This window comes from Scyliorhinus torazame, chromosome 16 (assembly GCF_047496885.1).
Source record: "Scyliorhinus torazame isolate Kashiwa2021f chromosome 16, sScyTor2.1, whole genome shotgun sequence".
NCBI lineage: Eukaryota > Metazoa > Chordata > Chondrichthyes > Carcharhiniformes > Scyliorhinidae > Scyliorhinus > Scyliorhinus torazame.
The window spans coordinates 25354272-25375573 of record NC_092722.1 but is presented as its reverse complement, the minus strand read 5'-3'; the positions used below and the strand labels follow the sequence as shown (position 1 = coordinate 25375573).

Here is a 21302-nt window from a genome sequence, read left to right as displayed (position 1 = left end):
GCGAGGTGGGGGCCTCGGATTGGGCACCGATTCGGGAAAATCATCGGTTCGTCCCGGGAAGGATGGATGGGGGGTTTCGGAGCTGGCATCGGGCAGGGATTAGAAGAATGGGGGACCAGTTCATCGATGGGACGTTTGCGAGCCTAGGGGCCTGGAGGAGACGTTTGGGCTAACCCCGGGAAACGCTTTCAGGTTCATGCAAGTGAGGGCGTTTGTGAGGTGGCAGGTGAGGGAATTCCCGCTGCTTCCGGCAGGTGGTATTCAGGACAGTGTGGAGAAGGCAAGGTTTCGGCAATTTACCAGGAGCTGAAGAGGAGGCGGCCTCGGTGGGGGAGTTAAAGGGCAAGTGGGAGGAGGAGCTTGGGGAGGAGATAGATGAAGGTCTGTGGGCTGATGCCCTGAGTAGGGTTCATTCTTCCTCCTCTTGCGCCAGGCTCAGCCTAATACAGTTTAAAGTTACTCACAGAGCGCATATGACAGGGGCGAGGTTGAGTAGGTTCTTTGGGGTGGAGGACAGATGTGGGAGGTGCTCGGGGAGCCCGGCAAATCACGTCCATATGTTCTGGTCATGCCCGGCGCTGGATGGGTTATTCCGAGGACTATGTCCAAGGTAGTGAACGCCCGGGTCAAGCCGAGCTGGGGATTGGCATTATTTGGGGTATCGGACAAGCAGGGAGTGCAGGAGGCGAAAGAGGCCGGTATTCTGGCCTTTGCGTCCCTGGTAGCCCAGCGGAGGATTTTGCTACTATGGAAAGATGCAAAGCCCCCTAGTGTGGAAGCTTGGATCAATGACATGGCAGGGTTCATCAAGCTGGAGAGGATAAAGTTTGCCTTGCAAGGGTCTGTGCAAGGGTTCTCCAGGCGGTGGCAACCGTTCCTAGACCATCTCTCGGAGCGCGAGGAGGAGGTCGTCAGCAGCAGCCCAGGGGGGGGGGGGGGGGGGGGGGGGGGGGGGGGGAAGAGTTCTTTTGGGGCGGCGTTTGGGTGAAGGTGTTTTTTCCCCCCTATTTGTGCTCTTAAATGTCATATGGGGGGGTTATTGTATATGGGGGAAATCCAATGTATAATTTCTGATTGTTGTGTTTTTGTTTCTTTTTTCTTGTTGGGGGGGGGGGGGCGGTTTTGTTGAAAATTTTGAATAAATATATATATATTTTTTTAAAGTTTCAGACAGGGAGAGATTACACAGACCCAGGTAATATTCCCTGGTATATGGACAGTTAATAAATAGATGATATATTTTTTATGATTTTGAAAAGCGTTGATAGGATAGAGGAAAGCTTTGAATGCTACTGAGAGAGTCTGAGACAAGGGGACACAGTCTAAAAATGTCAGCAAGGCAATTAAGTTAGGAAACATCTTTTGTGTGAAGAAGTGGTGGAGGTGTGAAATCCTCTTCCATAAATAGCCTTAGATGCTAACTCAATTAATAATTTTAGATTGGAGATCGAAATACCCTTGGCTTGTTAAATAAAACTAGGGATACGGAGCCAAGATAGGTGGACAGAATTATGATACCAAACAACCACTGACACCACTGAACAATGGAATGTTCAAGGGGTTTAATGGTCTTGTGTTTCTATATTCCTATTGCACAAGAGTGCTGCATTTACCCCCTCACAGATTGTGATAGATTTATATTGCTATCACTCCTAGTTTTCACTACAGCATACAGGGCATGTGCCAAGCTGCTAATTGATGAAAGCACATCACTTACCGCTGCCTCAGCTTCCTGCTTCTTCACTGCTACAGCACTCGACGAGTTCTCTCTCTGTTTCTCTAATTCCCTGTTACATAGACGCACACAATACAAAATGGCAAGTTATCTCAGTGACTACCCAAAGCCTCAAAAATGTAATATCTTAAAAAAAAGAGAAAGCTGTATTATAGGGATTAGAAACACAGTTGAAATTATAGAGAGAATGACAGATAGCCAAGAGTGAGCTACAGGGCAAATTCTAACAGAGGGATAAGTAAAATTTATAGGAATAGTTAAAACATTTCCAGTGGTGTTTATGGCTATCAATTGATGAATATGTTTCTCTACAAGACAGTAGCGTAGTTTGGGCAGGCACATCAGAAACTTGCTTCACAGAGCCATCTAGTGGCTAGAGCCTGTGGCTATACTACGGGAGCTGCCACAGTTAAATTGAGGTGTTGACATAGTTATTTACAATGGAAGCTTGAGCATTAAAAAAAATATGAATCAGGAAAACAACAAGTCAGGTTTGTGCGCAAGGATTTTCTGTCCGATCGGTCAATGATATATGTAGTAGGTAGCAGAAGGAGTTACAGGCTAGACTCTGTCACAGGTTTGTATCATTTGGATTAATAAAGTGTCAGAGACAGAAGAGCATGCGACAGACTGGAATCTACTAGAGGGGTTTGAAAGGTTTAGAAATTGAATAATGGATACTTTGGAGTTAGGTTGGTGTCAAACCAAAGGGATCAAGAAAGTAGATAGAATAAGATCACTGGCTGGGAGTAGCATCCGCCGCCAGTGTCCAATAAACAGTTTGTGAGGCAGCACGGTGGCGCAGTGGGTTAGCCCTGTTGCCTCACGGCGCCGAGGTCCCAGGTTCAATCCCGGCTCTGGGTCACTGTCCGTGTGAAGTTTGCAAATTCTCCCCGTGTTTGCATTTCGCCCCCACAACCCAAAGATGTGCAGGGTAGGTGGATTGGCCACGCTAAATTGGAAAAAATGAATTGGGTGCTCTAAATTTATGAAGTTAAAAAATAAACAGTTTGTGAAAGGGTGATGTGGCAGTGATGTTGTCTTACTAGTTTATACCAGTGCATTTAGTAATTACTGAAAATTGCTAAGTGCACAAAGAATTTCAGAATTAAATAGCAAATGTTTGTCTTTCTCTGTTTATTTTCTCTCCCAAAGACACTGATTTTTTGGGGTACAGTTGTACAGATGCTCATTGGTCCCTCAGTCGAATAGGCATTATTTGCATATGTCCGGGGCTTCCTGTTTTAAATGGTTCAGCGGCACACGAGGCAGCGAACAGCTGGATCAGGTGCATCTGGGGGAATGCAAAATGGGGGGGCGACCTGGAGGAAAATACAAGACAGCGTTTCACCCCACTCAAAGCAAGACTCACTTTTCTTTCTGTAATTGGAGGTAGGGTTTGATGATGAGCTGGTGCATGGCAAAGTAGACGACAAGGGGTCCGACAGTAGCATAGAAGATGGCACTGGGCAAGAGTTGGTCTGTCAGATGAATAGGGAAGAAGTAAGTCTGACTGGCTCGATTCAACCTGCAGTGAAAGGAATTTTAAAGACAGAATTCAGAAGGGAAAAGTAAAATCCATGGATGCAGGTTTTCCCACTGCTTACAGGACTCCAGCTTGCTAAACAACCATTAGACATTATTAGTAGATACTGCAGGCAGTTCCACTGACTCAACCATTGGATGCCTCCATTACATCGCAGGGGTATGGCTTGTACAACAACTGATTGTTACAAAGCACCGTTAACACCTAAAGGTTCATCACAGGAGCATTCTAAAACTAAGTATGATACTGAGTCGCATTAGGAAATCTAGGTCAGATGCCCAAAAGCTTGGTCGGGGCTTTTTTTTGGGGGGGGGGGGGGGGGGGGGGTCTCTTAAAGGGGGAAGGAGAGGTGCAGAGGTACAGGGAGGGTTTTCCAGAGCTTGGGACCAAAGTGACTGAAGGAGTGGCTGCCATTGGTGGCGCGATTAGAATTGGAGATGCACAAGAGGCCAAAATTAGAGGGGTACGGTGTTGTGGGGCTGGAGGCAATTCCAGAGATAGGGAGGGATAAGGTCATGGAAGGATGTGAAAACAAGAATAACAATTTTAGAATCAGGATGTTGTTCCACAGAGGGCCAATATAGAGGTTAGTGAGCACCGGGGTGATACGAATATGGGAATTACTGGGAGGTAGAATGCGGGCAATAAAGCTTTGGATGACTTCATGTTTATGGGGGGTAGAATGTGGGAAACAGCGAGACGGTGTATTGGAACAGTCAAGTCTAGAAGCAACAAAAGCATGAATGAGGGTTTCAGCAGGAGATGAGCGGAGACAGTGGCAAAGATTGGCGATGTTTGAGAAAAGGACATCAATGGACTTAATGATGGCATGAATCGGAGGATGGCAGCGCATCTTAAGAGTTGAATGTGATACTGATGTTGTGAACAGACTGACTGTTGCTAGGGAGAGGGATGGGGTTGAATGGAGTTTGGAGTGGTGTCTGGAAACGATGTCTTCAGTAATGGCCCATTCTGCATGTGCAAAATGTTTCAGAAGGTTCTGCTATTGCTAATGCTCCAGCTGCGATTCAGCAGGCATGTACTGCTGAGGCTGTACAAGGCTCTGGTCACACCCCATTTGGAATATTCTGAGCAGTTTTGGGCCCCATATCGAAGGAAGGATGTGCTGGCTTTGGAGAGAGTCCAGAGGAGGTTCGCGAAAATGATCCCCGGAATGAAGGACTTATCATATGAGGAGCAGTTGAGGATTCTGGATCGGTTTTCGATGAGGTTTAGCAGGATGAGGGGGGATCCGATTGAAACTAACTGAATACTGAAAGGCCTAGATAGAGTCGGACATGGACAGGATGTTTCCACTAGAAGGAAAATCTAGAACCCCAGGGCACAGGCTCAGACTGAAGGGATGATCCTTTCAAACAGAGATGAGGAATTTCTTCAACCAAATGGTGATGAATCTGTGGAACTCTTTGCCGCAGAAGGCTGTGGAGGTCAAGTCACTGAGTGTTTTTAAGGCAGAGATAGGTTCTTAGGTTCTTGATTAATAAGGGGATCAGGGGTTATTGGGGGGGGGGGGGGGCAGGAGAATGGGGCGAGAAACACATCAGCCACGACTGAATGGAGGAACAGATTCCATGGGCAGAATGGCCTATTTCTGCTCCGATATCGTATGATCTTGTGGTCTGAGATTAAAAACTGAACACTTCTGTAAAGTGTCCCACTGCACTGCAAGATGGTTACAATGATTCACAAGAACAGAATAAACCCATTCACCTCCTTGAGCCGACATTCATTTAGATCGTGGATGATCTGTATCGCAACTCCATCTACCTGCTTTGGTTGCATATCCCACAATACCTGTACTGATCGAAAAACTACAGAAGAGGATATGCAACACTGAGTCACCTGTCAGGTGCCTGGTCTGGAATAGGACAATACGTTTTCCGAAAATATATTCTTCAATGCATTTCCCTGCTCTCCGTACTCTCAGAGGTAGGCAGACAATATGCCCAATGGCCAAGACATTGTGTTAATGAGTTGCTGAAAGCAGAACGAGGAGGAAGAAGTGGAACCAACTCCTCTGATTTTATTTGCCCTTCCTTTGGAAAAGCCATCGCAAATCTCGGCAGTTTCCCCATGGGTACACAGTCTGCTGGTGAGTTGCAGGGTGAAGCAGTGGGGCTGAAGCTACACTGGGCCACTCGGTGGCTCAACAATTGCACCCATCCAGCATCCAGGTCACCCGAAATGGAAAAGCTGCAACAAACCCCTCAAGTCAACAACTCTGGCTCCTTAGCTTGGGCAAAGAGAAAGAATGCTCCTTTAAAGAATTTTACACATGTAACACATTGTTCAATACATACTTAATTTTGAGGGACACTCCCTGGGGAACTCCAATACTGACAGTTGCTCCGAGGATGCTGTGTCTGGAGATCTTCCTCTCAGCACCATATTCAACCAGAGTACCAAAGAATCCTGTCCTGTAGGTAGAACCGCAACAGGCTCCATGAAACATTGTCACTTTTGTGCAGCTTTAATTCCTAGCTATCCAACATTCCAATCCAGCCTGTAACTCACTCTGAAATATCCGGTATTCTACACGTGAACCCCCAACTTGATAAGATTCTACCCTGTAACTTACTTCCAGATATGTGCTACTCTATATGTTAACCGCCTTAACATTCTGATTAACCTGCAACCTAGAACCCATTCATGGGTGTACTTTATACAGTACCCAACCCCCTCCTTCAATCCCTTGGTTAGATGCCAGCCTGTAACTCACTTACCCACATGTATTCCTAGGATTACTTGAACTCTCTACATCATGATCTTTTACATCAACGTTACCGTAACCTTGCTTTAACACATAATATTTAATATCATATACAGTGTATTAGAAGTGTCTGTCCCTTGTACAGCTTAAATCACTATATATTTAAAATTACACCAAATGATTCTTACTTGATTGTCCCCTTTATTCTGGTTTGGTCATCATCCTGGAACTTGTATTGGTAGCTCATTAATACAAATGAATGAGGAATTCCTAGCTGTAAACAAATCAGAATACATTATTTAAAATATTCACTTAAAAGGTTTTAACAACAGAGTTGGGGCTGAGTGGTGCAGTAGATATACTTCCTGGAATTTGGATTCAAACATTTGCAGGCTGGTGGGATGAAAGCCCCCTCCATCTGCAGGCTGTAAAATGGGTTTGGACAGTTTCAACACAATCCGGACTATCAAGCCACAGAACCTATACTTGGACACAAGTTGCCAATCTTAGTCAAAGATGAGTGGTCCTTCCTGTGGCTCAGTGGTACGGTTACTGAACTGGTTAATCCCCAAACCAAGGGCAATGCTCTGGGGTTTACTTCTAACGCATACAGAAATCTGCCCTGGGAGTGTTGGATGGTGGTGTGGAAGGGAGCTTTACTTTGTATCTAACCTGTGGTGCGTGGAGTACCGGTCTTGGGGGTGTTTCATGGGGCAGTGTTGAGGGAGTTTTACTTGGTAATGAATTAGTGTTGTACCTGTGCTGAGAAAGTGTTTGGTGGGACTGTGTGGATGAAACTTTTTGTCTGTATCCAGCCCATGGGAGTGTTTGACGTGACGGTGCAAAGGAAACTTTACAAGAGATAGAAACCATACGGTCCCTTGAGCCTGCTCCACCATTTAATTCGGCTCCAACTCCCACTTTCCTGTCTGCTCCCCAGATTCCTTAATATACTGAGATAGCAAAATTTTAAATATTACTTTCTGGGATGTGGGTATCCTTGGCTTAGGCCAGCATTTATTGCCCATCTCTCTTTGCTCTTGAGAATGTGGTGATGAGCTGCCTTCTTGAACCGCTGCAGTCCATGTGGGTCGGTAACACTCAGTGTTGTGAAGGAGGAAGTACCAGGATTTTAACCAAGTGACAGTGAAGGAACGATAATATAGTTCCATGTCAGGATGGTGTGTGGCTTGGAGGGGAACTTGCAATTGATGGTGCTCCCATCCATCTTCCGCCCCTGTCATTCAAGGAGGTAGAGTTCACGGGTTTGGAAAGTGCTGTTGAAGGAGTCTTGCCGAGTTGCTGCAGTGCACCTTGTAGATGGTACACATTGCTACCACTGTGTATTGGTGGTGAAGCAAGTGAACGTTTAAGGTTCTAGATGGGGTGCCAATTAAGTGGACTGCTTTGTCCCTGAAGGTGTCAAACTTCTTGAATGTTGTTGGAGCTGCAGTCATTAAAGCAAGTGGAGAATATTCCATCACACGTCTGACTTGAGCCTTGTAGATGGTAGACAGGTTTTGGAGTCAGGAGGTAAGTTACAGAATTCCCAGCCTCTGACCTGCTCTTGTAGCAACAGTATTTATAGGGCTAGTCCAGTTCGGTTTCTGGTCGATGGTCACCCCCAGGATGTCGATAAAGGGAGACTGTACTGTCACTGAATGTCAATGGGAGATGGTTAGATTCTCTCATGTTGGAGGTGGTAATTTCATGGCACTTAAGTGGCACAAAAGTTTCTTGCCACTTATCAGCCCAAACCTGAATGTTGCCCAGGCCTTGCTGCACAATTGCTTCAGTCTCCTTCACTCTGTAACTAACCACTGCTATACCTGGCCTGGAAATAGTTTACGGGTGACTGAGATGTTCCAACCCTTCACACCAATCATGATGATCATAATAAAAGTCACTAATTGCTGGGAAGGGTGGTGAAATATTATGATCCAACAATAGCACTTGTTATAAAAATGTTTAAATCTCCCTTACCTGCATTGCTATTGTAAGGTGGCTGGTTTTAGTGTCCCTTACTAGACTGGTATTCATGGCGGACTGACTCCCCCAGCGCCATTGCAGGTAACCCATTGTGTTCTTGTCCAGGTTTCGTGCTAGGACTGTGGTCAAGCCAGGACGGATTCCACGAGATGAAAACTGTAGCCCACAATGAGTGGTGATAAAACTGTACAGGATCAGGGAGAACAGAGAACAATTGTTGGGGAAGTCCAGTGTTTTGTTTAAATAAAAAGCTAAGCATCCCTGTTTTTCCTCCTTTATAGGTTTCCCGAGTAGCTGTTCATCAGGAGCAAACTGAAGAAATGAGTGATCAGCCTCGTCTGACCTTGCCCACCCCCAATTTTCATATCTTATGTACCTGCAAAGTACGAGTGGCAGATATGGGTTGTCAATGCAAGTGGTTGGGTGTGGGAGTTCTGCCTGACTTTTTTTCCCCTTCCCAATCCATAGACCTAGCCCCGTCTATCCCAGATCAGCTAGCTCAGCAACTGGTCAGATTGTGCCTAGTATTCTTGTACAATTCTTTTGGCTGCATATTTACTCACTCACTGACTCATAAAGCTGAAAACTTTTAAGATGAAGTCGGTTTGCAAAATTCTCAACTAATGAGGACAATTCCCCAATAGCAAAGTTGCATTGCAGCATTTTGGCTTTGCTAATTGGATCTTACAGGCCATATGACCAGTGCTCTCAAATGGGAAATGGTGCTGACTGTGGAGGGAGGGCAACAATCCTCATTGACTCAGTTTCAATTGAATGTGAGCCTAAAGGTTGGAGGTCCTTGTTTAAATAACAATGATACCTTCTTTCCCACACACCCCTGCATTTAGAAATATAGAAATTTGTGGACAAAAACCACAGCCTCGGTCCCTTCAGTTTACCTTCCTCCATTCTAGTAGGCATGGAGTTAACTAATCAGAGTAAGCAATTTCTATGGAACAGTCCAAACAATCCCAGACATGAGACGAGGAAAATCTCAAGTAGTGGAGAGCTTTGAGAACCATAGGCCCAATGTCATCTGTTTCTCCAGAGCACGCCATACTCACCATGTCAAGTTTCAAAATGCTCTCATACATTTCTTTCAGGAAACAACATTTTATAGTATCTAATTCGGACACCAACGAATCAACACTATCAGTCCCAGCCATCACCCTGTGGCATCTGTTCCACAGATTAATCGCACATTTGTTGTAATAATGGTTCCTCAGATCAGTTCTGCATTTACTGGTTATAGTCTGCATTATGCAGTCCACTTAGAATCCAAAATATCAAATCATCTTTCAACCTTCCCTATGGTAGTGAGTAGATGCCCAATTAACCTCATAATCCAATCCCACTATCTCCTCAACCATTGCTATCTTCCGTTTCCTTTCAATAGCTGAAATTTTCTTTTTGTGCGTGACGATCAGAACTTTATGCGACATTCTAAGTGAGGCTGGAGCAAGAATTTACAAAGTTGTAAGGTGACCTCACTATTTCCACTCAATACTGATCCTTTAAATGTACCAGCATTTGATTTGCTTTGCTTACTGCCTTCAAGCATTATTGCTCAATTTGTCAATCAGGACCCCCAGATCTCTTTCATTTTCTGTATTTCATTTTTATTTTCAATACTGAAGATCATTTCCTGACAGAGAGCAAGTTGGCGAGTAGCTCACTTCTGTTGTTCTCTGACCCCCCTGCCAGAACCCCAAGCATTTTCCAATTGACCATCGCCTTGGAGTAACCTTTATAAAGAGGAGCCAGTTGCAATCATTCCATGTCACCACTGGTGCATGTAGCACATTGGTAGTCATTTAATTTTGTGGTGTGCATTGCCTGAAGCTCAGAAAATATACATTGGCCTTGGAAGAGGTGCAGCGCAGATTCGCCAGACTGAGACCTAGGCTTAAAGGGATAAATTACAAGGACAGATTGCTTGTAGATTGACAGATGATTGTGATATTTTAAATGATTAAAGGATTTCATAGAGTGGATAAAAAGAAACTTCCCTCAATGTGAAGGGAGTTGTGTGTGTGTGTGTGTGTGTGGGGGGGGGGGGGGGGGGGGGGGGGGGGGGGAGAAAGCGAGAGAGAGAGAGAGACAGAGCGAGAGAGAGTGAGCGAGAGAGAATCCAGAACAAGGGCAGATAATTTCATAATCACGGTAAGGTTGTTCACGAGCAAAACCAAGTAGCTCTTTTTCACAAAAGGGTGATGGAGGATTGGAATGCAGCAATTGCAGGAGGATGGAAATATAAATGTATTGCTGGTCATTTTACCTTCTAGTGAATACAGAACAAAACACCAGCAACAACAGTCATGTCCATTTGGAAATTAATATTGGAACCTGCACACGTCACTTACCTTTGTGATGTGAGGTTTCTAAATATTTTCAGCCCAAATAAAGGCCCTTGAATGTCTCCCGCCCCGAATTCCAACTGGGAAACACAAAATGAGCATTTAAGAATGAATGGAACATTTACAGGCCTTGTGCTAATTTACATGACTTGTTTCAATATCAGGATTGTATCATGTTCATTTTCAATAACGGTTGTATCAGCAGCATTCTTGCCTCAGTTAATGGTTGCAGATTCTAGCACCACTTGAAGCTTGAATGCACAAGCTCGGCAGAAGGATGAGATGATAAATTATGATTTGTCTACCTGTTATGCAGAAGCTGTCATTAAATCCTGGGACACTATGTGAAGATCAGGGAGTTCTCCCTGAGACCTGGATAACATTCCATCTTTCAGAAAAAAACAAAAGCTGCTCATTCATCTCATTTGCTGTTTGTCTTTTTGTACGGTTGCATAAAAGGCTGTGATGTTTGGTTACACAACAGTCAGCTGCTGCTTTAAATAGTCTAGTGAACTGTAATAAGGAACTGCACAAATGCAAAACTTTCATCTGCAGAGTACTCTGCTAGGTGTTGGAGAGCACAAGTGCTTTATGATGAAAATCCTTTTACAGCAATTAAACACCAGAACCATTTTCAATGCGTCAATGGCCATAATTGCACCTGACCTTAAAACACAACCTGTTGCTGCATGACCCCGAGTTGCAGCTGACAGCAACTATGTGGCTGCACCACCTGAAGATCTCTGTCAAGTAGCTGACAGGCATTGGTCGTGGAAAATAGTTACTTCTTGCTACTAACTGATGTGCATTATTTGGATAAATACTAGTGAGCGCTCAATCTTTATCAATACAGAGGGATAGGAATCAGTTAAAGGAGCATTACACTGTATTGGGCTCTCCTGGGGGCCATAACTGCAAATTCTCAAACTGACACAATCAACCTGCCAATTAAGGATCAAAAGATATTGGGAACACGATATATATATTTCAACTTGTGTTTGATGGCAAGGTAGTTTGATATGGACTGCAGAGATACGTTGCCTCACGTTAGCAAGCTATGTTGCATTCTTGCATGAGTCATAGCCTCACAAAACATGCTGCATTTGAATAAAAGAAACATGCAGGTTACGCGAACTAAATTCATGTGTATCCCAAACAATCCTGGTACAAGTGTAAAATTCCGAAGGATCAAACCGTTTCCAATTCACTATCACTGTAGAATTTTGATTGGAGTGTTTGAATGGTCTGTAGAGCAACCATTTGCAAACTGTCAATTTCATGCAACTTTCTTTTTTTAAACAAACAATTTTAATGAGGTATTTTTGGCATTACAAACAACCACAGTATAAAAAAATAGAGTACAAAGAACAATAGTCATAATGCAACCGCCGACATCCGTCCCTCCAAGGCCCGCCTATTTAACCCCCTACTCTATGCTACCCTAACCCCCTCCCCCCCCCCCCCCCCCCCCCCCACCCCCACCCCACCCCCACCCCCCCCACCCCCACCACCCTGATGACGATTAATTCTCTGCCAAGAAGTCAATGAATGGTTGCCACCTCTGGGCGAACCCTGACACCGACCCTCTCAAGGCGAACTTGATCTTTTCCAGGCCGAGAAAGCTCGCCATGTCGGTTAACCAGGCCTCAGGCTTCGGAGGCCTAGAATCCCTCCAAGCCAGTAATATCCGTCGCCGGGCTACCAAGGAGGCAAAGGCCAGAACATCTGCCTCTTTCTCCTCCTGGACACCCGGGTCTTCCAACACCCCAAAAATCGCTACCCCTGAACTCATTTCCACCCTGGTCTTCAATACTCTTGACATGACATCTGTGAACCCCTGCCAATATCCCCTAAGTTTTGGGCATGCCCAGAACATGTGGACATGGTTCGCCGGTCCACCCGCACATCTGACACACTTGTCTTCCACCCCAAAATATCTGCTCATCCGGGCCACTGTCATCCACCTTAAATTGGATCAAGCTAAGCCTTGCGCATTTAGTGGTCGCATTGACCCTGCTCAACGCCTCCGCCCATAGGCCGTCCTCCATCTCACCCCCAGGCCGTCCTCCATCTCACCCCCCAGTTCCTCCACCCACTTACACGTCAGCTCCTCTATAGGGGTCTCCTCCGCCCCCATTAATTCTTTGTAGGTGTTTGAGACGCTCCCCTCCCCCACCTAGCCCCGAGACACTACCCTATCTTGAGTCCCTCTTAATGGCAGGAGTGGGAAGGATGATACCTGCCTGCGCAGAAAGTCTTTCACCTGTAGATATCTGAAGTCATTGCCAGCCCAAACTTCTCTTCCAGCACCCTCAAGCTAGGGAAGCTCCCTTCCAGAAACGGGTCCCCTATCTTCTCAATTCCGGCCCTTTGCCATACCCAAAACCCCCCATCTAAGCTCCCAGGAGTAAACCGATAGTTGTCACATATTGGGGACCAAACCAATGCACCCACTGCACCAACGTACCTCCTCAACTGACCACAGATCCTCAGGGCCGCCACCACCACGGGACTGGCGGAATATCTTGCCGGCGTGAACGGCAAAGGTGCCCCCAAGCTGGTACCCCTGCATGACGCTGCCTCCATCCGCTCCCAAACCGCCCCCACCACCCACGTCCTTACCATTGCAATATTGTCTGCCCGGTAATAATTACTAAATTTGGCAGGGCAAGCACCCCCTCCCTCCGATTCCTCTCGAGCATCACCTTTTTCACCCGTGGGGACTTAACCGCCCAAACAAAGCCCAAAATGATTTTATCGATCCTCTTTAAAAAAGACCGTGGGATGAAAATCGGGAGACATTGGAACACAAATAAAAAATCTCATCTTAACCATCTGCACCCTCTCTGCCAGTGACAGCGGAAGCGCATCCCATCTCCGAAACTCGCCCCTCATCTGCTCAACCAACCGGGACAAGTTCAACTTGTGTAACCGGCTCCAGTCGTGCGCCACTTGTATTCCCAGATATCTAAAATTGTCCCCCACTAACCTGAACGGTAACTCCCCCAGCCGACCCTCCTGACCTCTTACCTGGACTACAAACATCTCACTCTTCTTCATATTCAGTTTGTATCCCGAAAACCGTCCAAATTCCCCCAGAATCGCCATAATCTCCCCCGTCCCTGCCCCTGGATCTGCTACATATAGGAATAGGTCATCCGCGTACAGCGATACCCTATGCTCCAACCCCCCCCCACCCCACCCAACCCAACCACTTAAAGCTCTCAGAGCAATTGCCAGTGGCTTTATGGCTAAGTGGGGAAAGGGGACATCCCTGTCTTGTCCCCCGGTGCAGCCTAAAATAGTCCGAGGTCGTCCTGTTCGTCCTTACACTAGCTTCCGGGGCCTGGTACAATGGCCTGACCCAGTCGATAAAGCCCCTACCAAACCAAACCCCAGCACATCCCATAGATAGTCCCACTCTACCCGGTCGAACGCCTTCTCCGCATCCATGGCCACAACTACCTCAACTTCCCTTCTGTCCGGGGGCATCATAATCACATTAAGCAGCCTTCTTATATTGGCCACCAACTGCCTACCCTTGACAAATCCGGTTTGGTCCTCCATAATCACCTCTGGTACACAATCTTCAATCCTGAAGGCCAACACTTTGGTCAGCAGCTTAGCGTCCACATTAAGCAACGAGATCGGCCTCTAGGACCCACACAGCTCCGGGTTCTTGACCCACTTCAATATTTTTTCGATTTTTTAAATAAAAAAAAAAATGAATTTAGAGTATCCAATTCATCTTTTTGTATTAAGGGGCAATTTAGTGTGGCCAATTCACCTAGCCTGCACATCTTTTGGGTTGTGGAGGCGAAACCCATGCAAACATGGGGAGAATGTGCAAACTCCACACGGACTGTGACCCAAAGCCGGGATCGAACCTGGGACCTCGGCGCCGTGAGGCAGCAGCACTAACCACTGCGCCACCGTGCTGCCCATTCCGCTTCCACATTAACGAAATGGTGGCCTGTGACATCGTCGGGGCAGCACCCCTCTATCCCTCACCTTGTTAAGAACCTTGACCAGCAACGGCCCTAATATCCCCGAAAATTTCTTGTAAAATTCCACCCTGAACCCATCCGGCCCTGGGGCTTTACCCGACTGCATTGCCTTCAAGCCCTCAGATATTTCTTCGGCCCTAATCGGAGCCCCCAACCCATCCACCAGCTCCCTGCCCACCCTTGGGAAAGTCAGCCCCTCCAGAAGGCGTCTCATCTCCTCAGGCCCCGTGGGGGGTTCCGAGCGATAGAGTCCGCTGATTAGCCCAGCCGAATCCCCTACCAGGTTCCCATCTCCGTCGACCACCTTATCAATTCCCCTGGCCGCCTCCCACTTCCTCAACTGCTGTGCCAGCATTCTGCTGGCCTTCTCCCCATGTTCATACAACCTCCCCCTCGCCTTTCTAAGCTGCTCCACTGCCTTGCCCGTGGACAGCACTCCAAACGCAGCCTGCAGCCTCCGGCGTTCCCTTAACAGTTCCACCCCCGGGGTCACCGCATACCTCCTATCTATCCGTAAGATCTCCTTGATCAGTCGGTCTGTCTTTGCCCTATCCGTCCTGTCCCTATGAGAATTTCATGCAACCTTGACATCCGAGCACGATCCAAGCTCAAGAATCCTTAGCAAACGCATCCTAGATCGGGAGTGAGGTTCTGAACAATAACTGCAAAGGAACCCCAAGAGTGGCAGGTTACACTTTGCTACTGCGAGGAGTAAAGATACAGCCCTTACCTCGCCCCATCCCTTTGCAGAGGTGACTCGTCTCAACGCAATGTTAATCGAACCACCACCATTGCCATTCTGTGTTGAGAGGCTCCCTGCCAGTACTGCTGTATCCGTCGTGGTTAATGGAGCCTGGGTGAAATGAATGTCAATTAAATCAATTAAACTTCACATTTATAACTTGATGCTAACCCACAACATATACCAACACAAGGTGGGCACCAAGTGACAAAGAGAAACTTTTGACTATTGCCACCTACTTCAATAGATTGTGATATATGCATTTTATTAATTTCGATTTGAGGAAAGCGATTGCCTGGCTCTTCAAACTCCTCATCATAGTGGTCAAACAGATCAGTGGCATCCACACCAACACTTATCGTACCCTGCAAGAAGATTAAACAAGTTATTGCTGTTTTATGTGCAATTCTAAAGTGACAGTGCATCAAATAATGTGTTCAACTCCTGAAACTATTCAAAAGAACTACCCCAGGTCTTAAACTGACATATGTACCTGTCCATTTCATGCAATGATGCACAAGTACTTAAATCCAAGTCTTATCTCCAGAGGAAATAGGGTTAGCCAGCAAATCTGTAGTTTTATGATCTGGTTATAAATTCCTATGCCCACATTTGTAAAGGAAACAACGTACACTAGTCACACTCCAACCATACCAGTTGAGGCACTGCAGCACCTCCAGTGGTGGGGGATAGCAACTAGAACATGACAAATTTATAAGATACTTCACTTAAGTGCACACACAAGAATTTATAATGGAAAACGTTAACAAAATTCCCCCACACATTTTTTAGCATAACTACGGATGTAAACTCAGACATACATACACATTTTGAAGCACTTTCAATTTTTCACCACCAACACCTGTTTGAAATTTGTATTGCTCCGGGTTTCTTTTTCTGTGTTTTTCTCTTTCGGGTCGGTAAGGGTGGCTAGGGCGGGCTGGGCACTGTTTTGGTTGGGTTGGTCGGGGGGGCTATTGGAGGGGGGGTAGGTAAACGGAACAGGGGGGGTGGATGGCGGTGAGATGGGGCCCCGCGGCGGAGAGGGAGGCCCGGGTCAGGGGTGAGGGGACCGGGCCTGTAAACGGAGCTGCGACAGAGGTGGCGGGGCCTGGTAGGTGGAAAGCGCAGGCTTTTACCTGCGTTGAAGACTGGAGGGGGCGGGGCCGGGGCAGCAAAGCCCCCTGATCCGGCTGATAACCTGGAATGTAAGGGGACTGAATGGGCCGGTTAAGTGGGCCCGCGTGTTCGCGCACCTGAAGGGGCTCAAGGTTATGCTTCAGGAGACACACCTGAAGGTGGCAGACCAGGTAAGATTGAGGAAAGGGTGAGTAGGTCAGGTGTTTCACTCGGGGCCGGATGCCAAAAATCGAGGGGTGGCGATCTTGGTGGGAAAGAAGGTGTCATTCGAGGCGTCGAGCATTGTGGCAGATAATGGCGGTAGGTACATAATGGTAAGTGGTAAGTTGCAGGGAGAGAGGGTGGTACTGGTCAATGTGTATGCCCCGAACTGGGACGATGCGGGTTTTATGCGGCATATGTTGGGTCGGATCCCAGACTTGGAAGTGGGGGGCCTGATAATGCGGGGAGACTTTAACACGGTGGTGGATCCGGCACTGGATCGCTCCAGGTCTAAGACGGGTAGGAAGCCGGCGGCAGCTAGAGTGCTGAGGGGGTTTATGGACCAGATGGGAGGGGTGGACCCTTGGAGATTTGCAAGGCCGAGGGCTAGGGAATTTTCATTCTTCTCACATGTCCATAAGGTTTATTCCCGAATCGACTTTTTCATTTTGAGTAGGGCGCTGATAGCGAGAGTAGAGGATACTGAGAATAGCCATTTCGGACCACGCCCCGCATTGGGTGGACTTGGAGAGGGGACAGGAGAGGGACCAGCGCCCGCTGTGGCGCTTGGAGGTGGGGCTGTTGGCGGACAAGGTGAGCAAGCGGGTCCGAGGAAGTATAGAGAGGTACCTGGAGACCAATGACAACGGGGAGGTCCGAGTGGGGATGGTATGGGAGGCACTGAAGGCGGTGGTGACGGGAGAGCTGATCTCCATTAGGGCCCATAAGGAGCGGAGGGAGCGGGGGGTGGGGGGGGGGGTGGGGGTGGGGGTAGACAGGAGGTATGCGGAGGAGCCCGAGGAAGGATTGTTGAGGAATTCGACCTAACCACCACCAGGAAGGTGGAGGTGCAGTGGAGGAAGGCCCAGGGGGCGATTTACGAGTATGGGGAAAACGCAAGCTGGATGCTGGCGCATCAGCTTCGGAATTGGGACGCAGCTAGGGAGATCGGGGGAGTTAAGGACAGGGGAGGGAGTGTGGTGCGGAGTGGGGTTGGCATCAATGGGGTCTTCAGGGACTTTTACGAGGAATTGTACCGATCCGAGCCCCCACAGGAGGAGGGAGGGCTGGGCCGCTTCCTGGACCAATTGAGGTTTCCAAAGGTGGAAGAGGGACTGGTGGCGGGATTGGGGGCCCCGATTGGGCTGGAGGAGCTGATCAAAGGGATAGGAAGTATGCAGGCGGGGAAGGCACCGGAGCCGGACGGTTTCCGGTCGAATTCTATAAAAAATATATGGACCTGTTGGGCCCACTGTTAGTCAGGACCTTTAATGAGGCAAGGGAGGGGGGGGGGGGGGGGGGGGGGGGGGGTTTGCCCCCGACGATGTCCCAGGCACTGATCTTCTTGATCCTGAAGCGGGACAAGGCTCCCCTGCAATGTGGGTCTTACAGACCGATTTCCTTGCTAAATGTAGATGCCAAGGTGCTGGTGAAGGTCTTAGCCACGAGAATTGAGGACTGTGTGCCACAGATCATCCATGAAGACCAGATGGGGTTTGTGAAGGGGAGACAGTTGAACGCGAATGTGCGGAGGCTTTTGAACGTTATCATGATGCCGGCGAGGGAGGGGGAGGCGGAGATAGTGGTGGCGATGGACGCTGAGAAAGCCTTCGATAGGGTAGAGTGGGGGGTACATGTGGGAGGTGCTGAAGAGGTTCGGGTTTGGGGAGGGGTTTGTCAGGTGGGTCAGGCTGTTGTGAGGTCCCGATGGCGAGTGTGGCCACAAACAGGAGGAGGTCCGAGTACTTTCAGTTGCACCGAGGGACGAGACTGGGGTGTCCCTTGTCCCCCCCCCCTGCTCTTCGCGCTGGCGATTGAACCCCTGGCTATGGCACTGAGGGAGTCAAGGAACTGGAGGGGGTTGGTGCGGGGTGGGGAGGAGCATAGGGTGTCACTTTATGCAGACGACCTGCTGCTGTATGTGACAGACCCGGTGGGAGGAATGCCGGAGGTAATGAGGATTTTTGGGGAATTCATGGACTTTTCGGGGTACAAGCTCAACATGGGGAAGAGCAAGCTGTTCGTAGTTCATCCAGGGGACCAGGAGAGGGGGATTGGCGAGCTCCCACTAAAAAAGGCGGAGAGGAGCTTCAGGTATTTGAGAGTCCAGGTGATCAGGAGCTGGGGGGCCCTGCATAGGCTTAATTTTACAAGGCTGGTGGAGAAAATGGAGGCGGAGTTCAAGAGGTGGGACACGTTGCCGCTGTCCTTGGCGGCTAGGGTGCAGTCAATCAAAATGACGGCGCTCCCAAGGTTTTTGTTCCTGTTCCAGTGCCTCCCAGTGTTTATCCCAAAGGCTTTTTTCTGGCGGGTTAACAGGAGTATAATGGGATTTGTGTGGGCGCGAGGGGCTTCGAGGGTGAGAAGGGTGTTCCTGGAGCGGAGTAGAGATAGGAGGGGACTGGCGCTGCCCAACCTCTATGGGTACTACTGGGCCGCCAATGCGACGATGGTGCGCAAGTGGGTGATGGAGGGGGCAGCATGGAAGAGGCTGGAGACAGCGTCTTTTGTGGGTACGAGTCTGGGGGCGCTGGCAACGGCGCTGCTGCCGCTCCCTCCAAGGAGGTATACCACGAGCCCGGTGTAGTGGCTGCCCTCAAAATTTGGGGGCAATGGAGGCGGCACAGGGGGGGAAGTTGGGACCTCGGCGTGGACCCCATTACGGGGGAACCACCGGTTCGCCCCAGGAAGAACAGCTGGAGGGTTTGCGGGGTGGCACAGGGCAGGGATACGGAAGTTGGGGGACCTGTTTGTGGACGGGAAGTTCGCGAGCCTGGGTGAGCTGGAGGAGAAGTACGGGCTCCCACCGGAGAACACCTTCAGGTACTTACAGGTAAGGGTGTTTGCCAGACGGCAGGTGGTGGAATTCCCGCGGCTACGGCCACACACAGTACAGGACAGGGTGCTCTCGGAGGGGTGGGTGGGAGTGGGGAAGATCTCGGAAACTTACCAGGTGATGCAGGAGGAGGAGGAGGAGGCCTCGGTGGTGGAGGTAAAAGGTAAGTGGGAGGAGGGGTTGGGAGAGGAAATTGAGGAAGGGACGTGGGCAGATGCCCTGGGAGGGTGAACTCTTCCTCATCGTGCACGAGGCTCAGCCTCATACAGTTTAAGGTGCTGCACAGGGCACACATGACCGGGACAAGGATGAGCCGGTTTTTTGGGAGTGAGGACAGGTGTGTTAGGTGCTCAGGGAGCCCAGCAAATCACACCCATATGTTCTGGGCATGCCCAGCGCTGGAGGAATTTTGGAAGGACGTAGTCGAGGGTGGTAGGATCCGGGGTCAAACCGGGCTGGGGGCTCGCAATATTTGGGGTGGCAGAGGAGCCGGGAGTGCAGGAGGCAAAAGAGGCCGGAATTCTGGCCTTGGCGTCCCTGATAGCCCGGCGAAGGATTCTTCTTCAGTGAAAGGATGCGAGGCCCCCAAGCGTGGAATCCTGGATCAGCGATATGGTGGGGTTTATTAAGTTGGAGAGGGTGAAATTCGCCTTGAGAGGGTCAGTACAGGGGTTCTTTAGGCGGTGGCAACCGTTCTTAGACTTCCTGGCAGAACTGTAGACATTGGTCAATGGCAGCAGCAGCTGGGGGGGGGGGGGGGGGGGGGTTTAACTAATTTTGTGTTTTTTTTGTTATTTACACTGAGGGTCTGAGAGGGTGTATATACTTGTTGTATTAAGTCGGGGTGTTAATGTTAATTTATTATTTATGTACAGGGGGGAAGGGGGTATGATGGGGTGCTTTTCTGGACTGTGTTTTGTACTTAACCCTGTTGGGTTCCTTTTTCATTTTGTTCTTGATATTTTATGAAAATCTTTAATAAAAATTATTTTTAAAAATAAAAAAACCCAGATTCCACCGCACAAGAAATGGCATATGTTCTGTAGCTTCATACTCATTTCACAATCTCCTTGAATAAGCCTGGATGGTGAACTTTGGTTGCATTCCAGTGTGGTAGCTGTCAGACAATCTTGACCTTGATCTCTCCCATACGTTCCCTCCCACCAACTGGAGCAGTAGCCTTGGCTGCTGGCTCCCCCCTCTCTCCTCTTGGGATGCTGTGGGTCATTACCAAATGACCCAGCAGGTCCTGATGTACCTTGGGATTTGTTCTTTGTTGTAGTCGCCTCTCTTCCCTTTCGCGTTGTAGCCTTTCAAATTCTTCACGTATTTCAACCGCTGCTTTTTTCCTTTCCACTAACTGTAAAACAAATACATCAAGCAGCTGCAGAATTACAGTTTCTTGCACATTACATGGCTTATTTGCAATTTTCTATACGAGTCAAAAAACAGCCCTGTATAACTTACTACCCTCCCACTCAGAACTGATAAGCTCCACGCCTCGATGACTCAGCTGGGAGGCAGTGAGCTTTATCTGAGCCAGACCAGAGAGGTCTCGGATTCTGTACTTTGATGTGGAAGTAGCCGATCTCAGCTGGGTTGGAAGGGCCAATTTAATAGCCCAAAGCCTCAATTGGGGGAGGGGGGGGGGGGAGAGAATTAGAAACTCATCAAGATAGCTTTGAAAGATTCCCCCTACTTGGCAAACCTAATCATCAATAAGGACAAGAGCATTACCATCCTGACTTTATATTGCCATTTGTTCATCATTGATGGGATAATATCCTGTTACTCCCTACCCAATAGCTTTGTGGAAACATCATCACCACAAGGACAGCAGTAGTTAAAGGAGATGGCCCACCACTACCTTCTCAGGTACCTCCAGATGCATAGGAGCCAACGCCTCGTCAGTATCGACAGTACATCCAATGGGCACATATTTTAAAAAGAACCGGTTCTCTTTCAGATTGTGATCCGGTTAAACCTGATGGCAAGTGCGCACACACACATCAATTAGG

The 21302-nt window shown here is 48.3% G+C and overlaps 1 protein-coding gene across 2 annotated transcripts in view; it reads right to left on the bottom strand.

Annotated features, from left to right (window-relative positions):
- Window positions 1-21302, bottom strand: part of LOC140392633 (dnaJ homolog subfamily C member 11) — a 64126-nt gene that overhangs the window by 19355 nt on the left and 23469 nt on the right. The window contains exons 4-12 of one of the 2 annotated variants that reach the window (XM_072478074.1): window positions 20543-20644; window positions 15347-15472; window positions 15096-15218; window positions 10365-10438; window positions 7996-8185; window positions 6201-6286; window positions 5603-5719; window positions 3108-3263; window positions 1718-1787 (exon numbers count right to left, since the gene is read on the bottom strand). In XM_072478074.1, the coding sequence (XP_072334175.1) occupies window positions 1718-1787; window positions 3108-3263; window positions 5603-5719; window positions 6201-6286; window positions 7996-8185; window positions 10365-10438; window positions 15096-15218; window positions 15347-15472; window positions 20543-20644 (1044 nt within the window). The remainder of the gene's footprint in view (window positions 1-1717; window positions 1788-3107; window positions 3264-5602; window positions 5720-6200; window positions 6287-7995; window positions 8186-10364; window positions 10439-15095; window positions 15219-15346; window positions 15473-20542; window positions 20645-21302) is intronic. The other variant, XM_072478075.1, reaches the window with a different exon arrangement.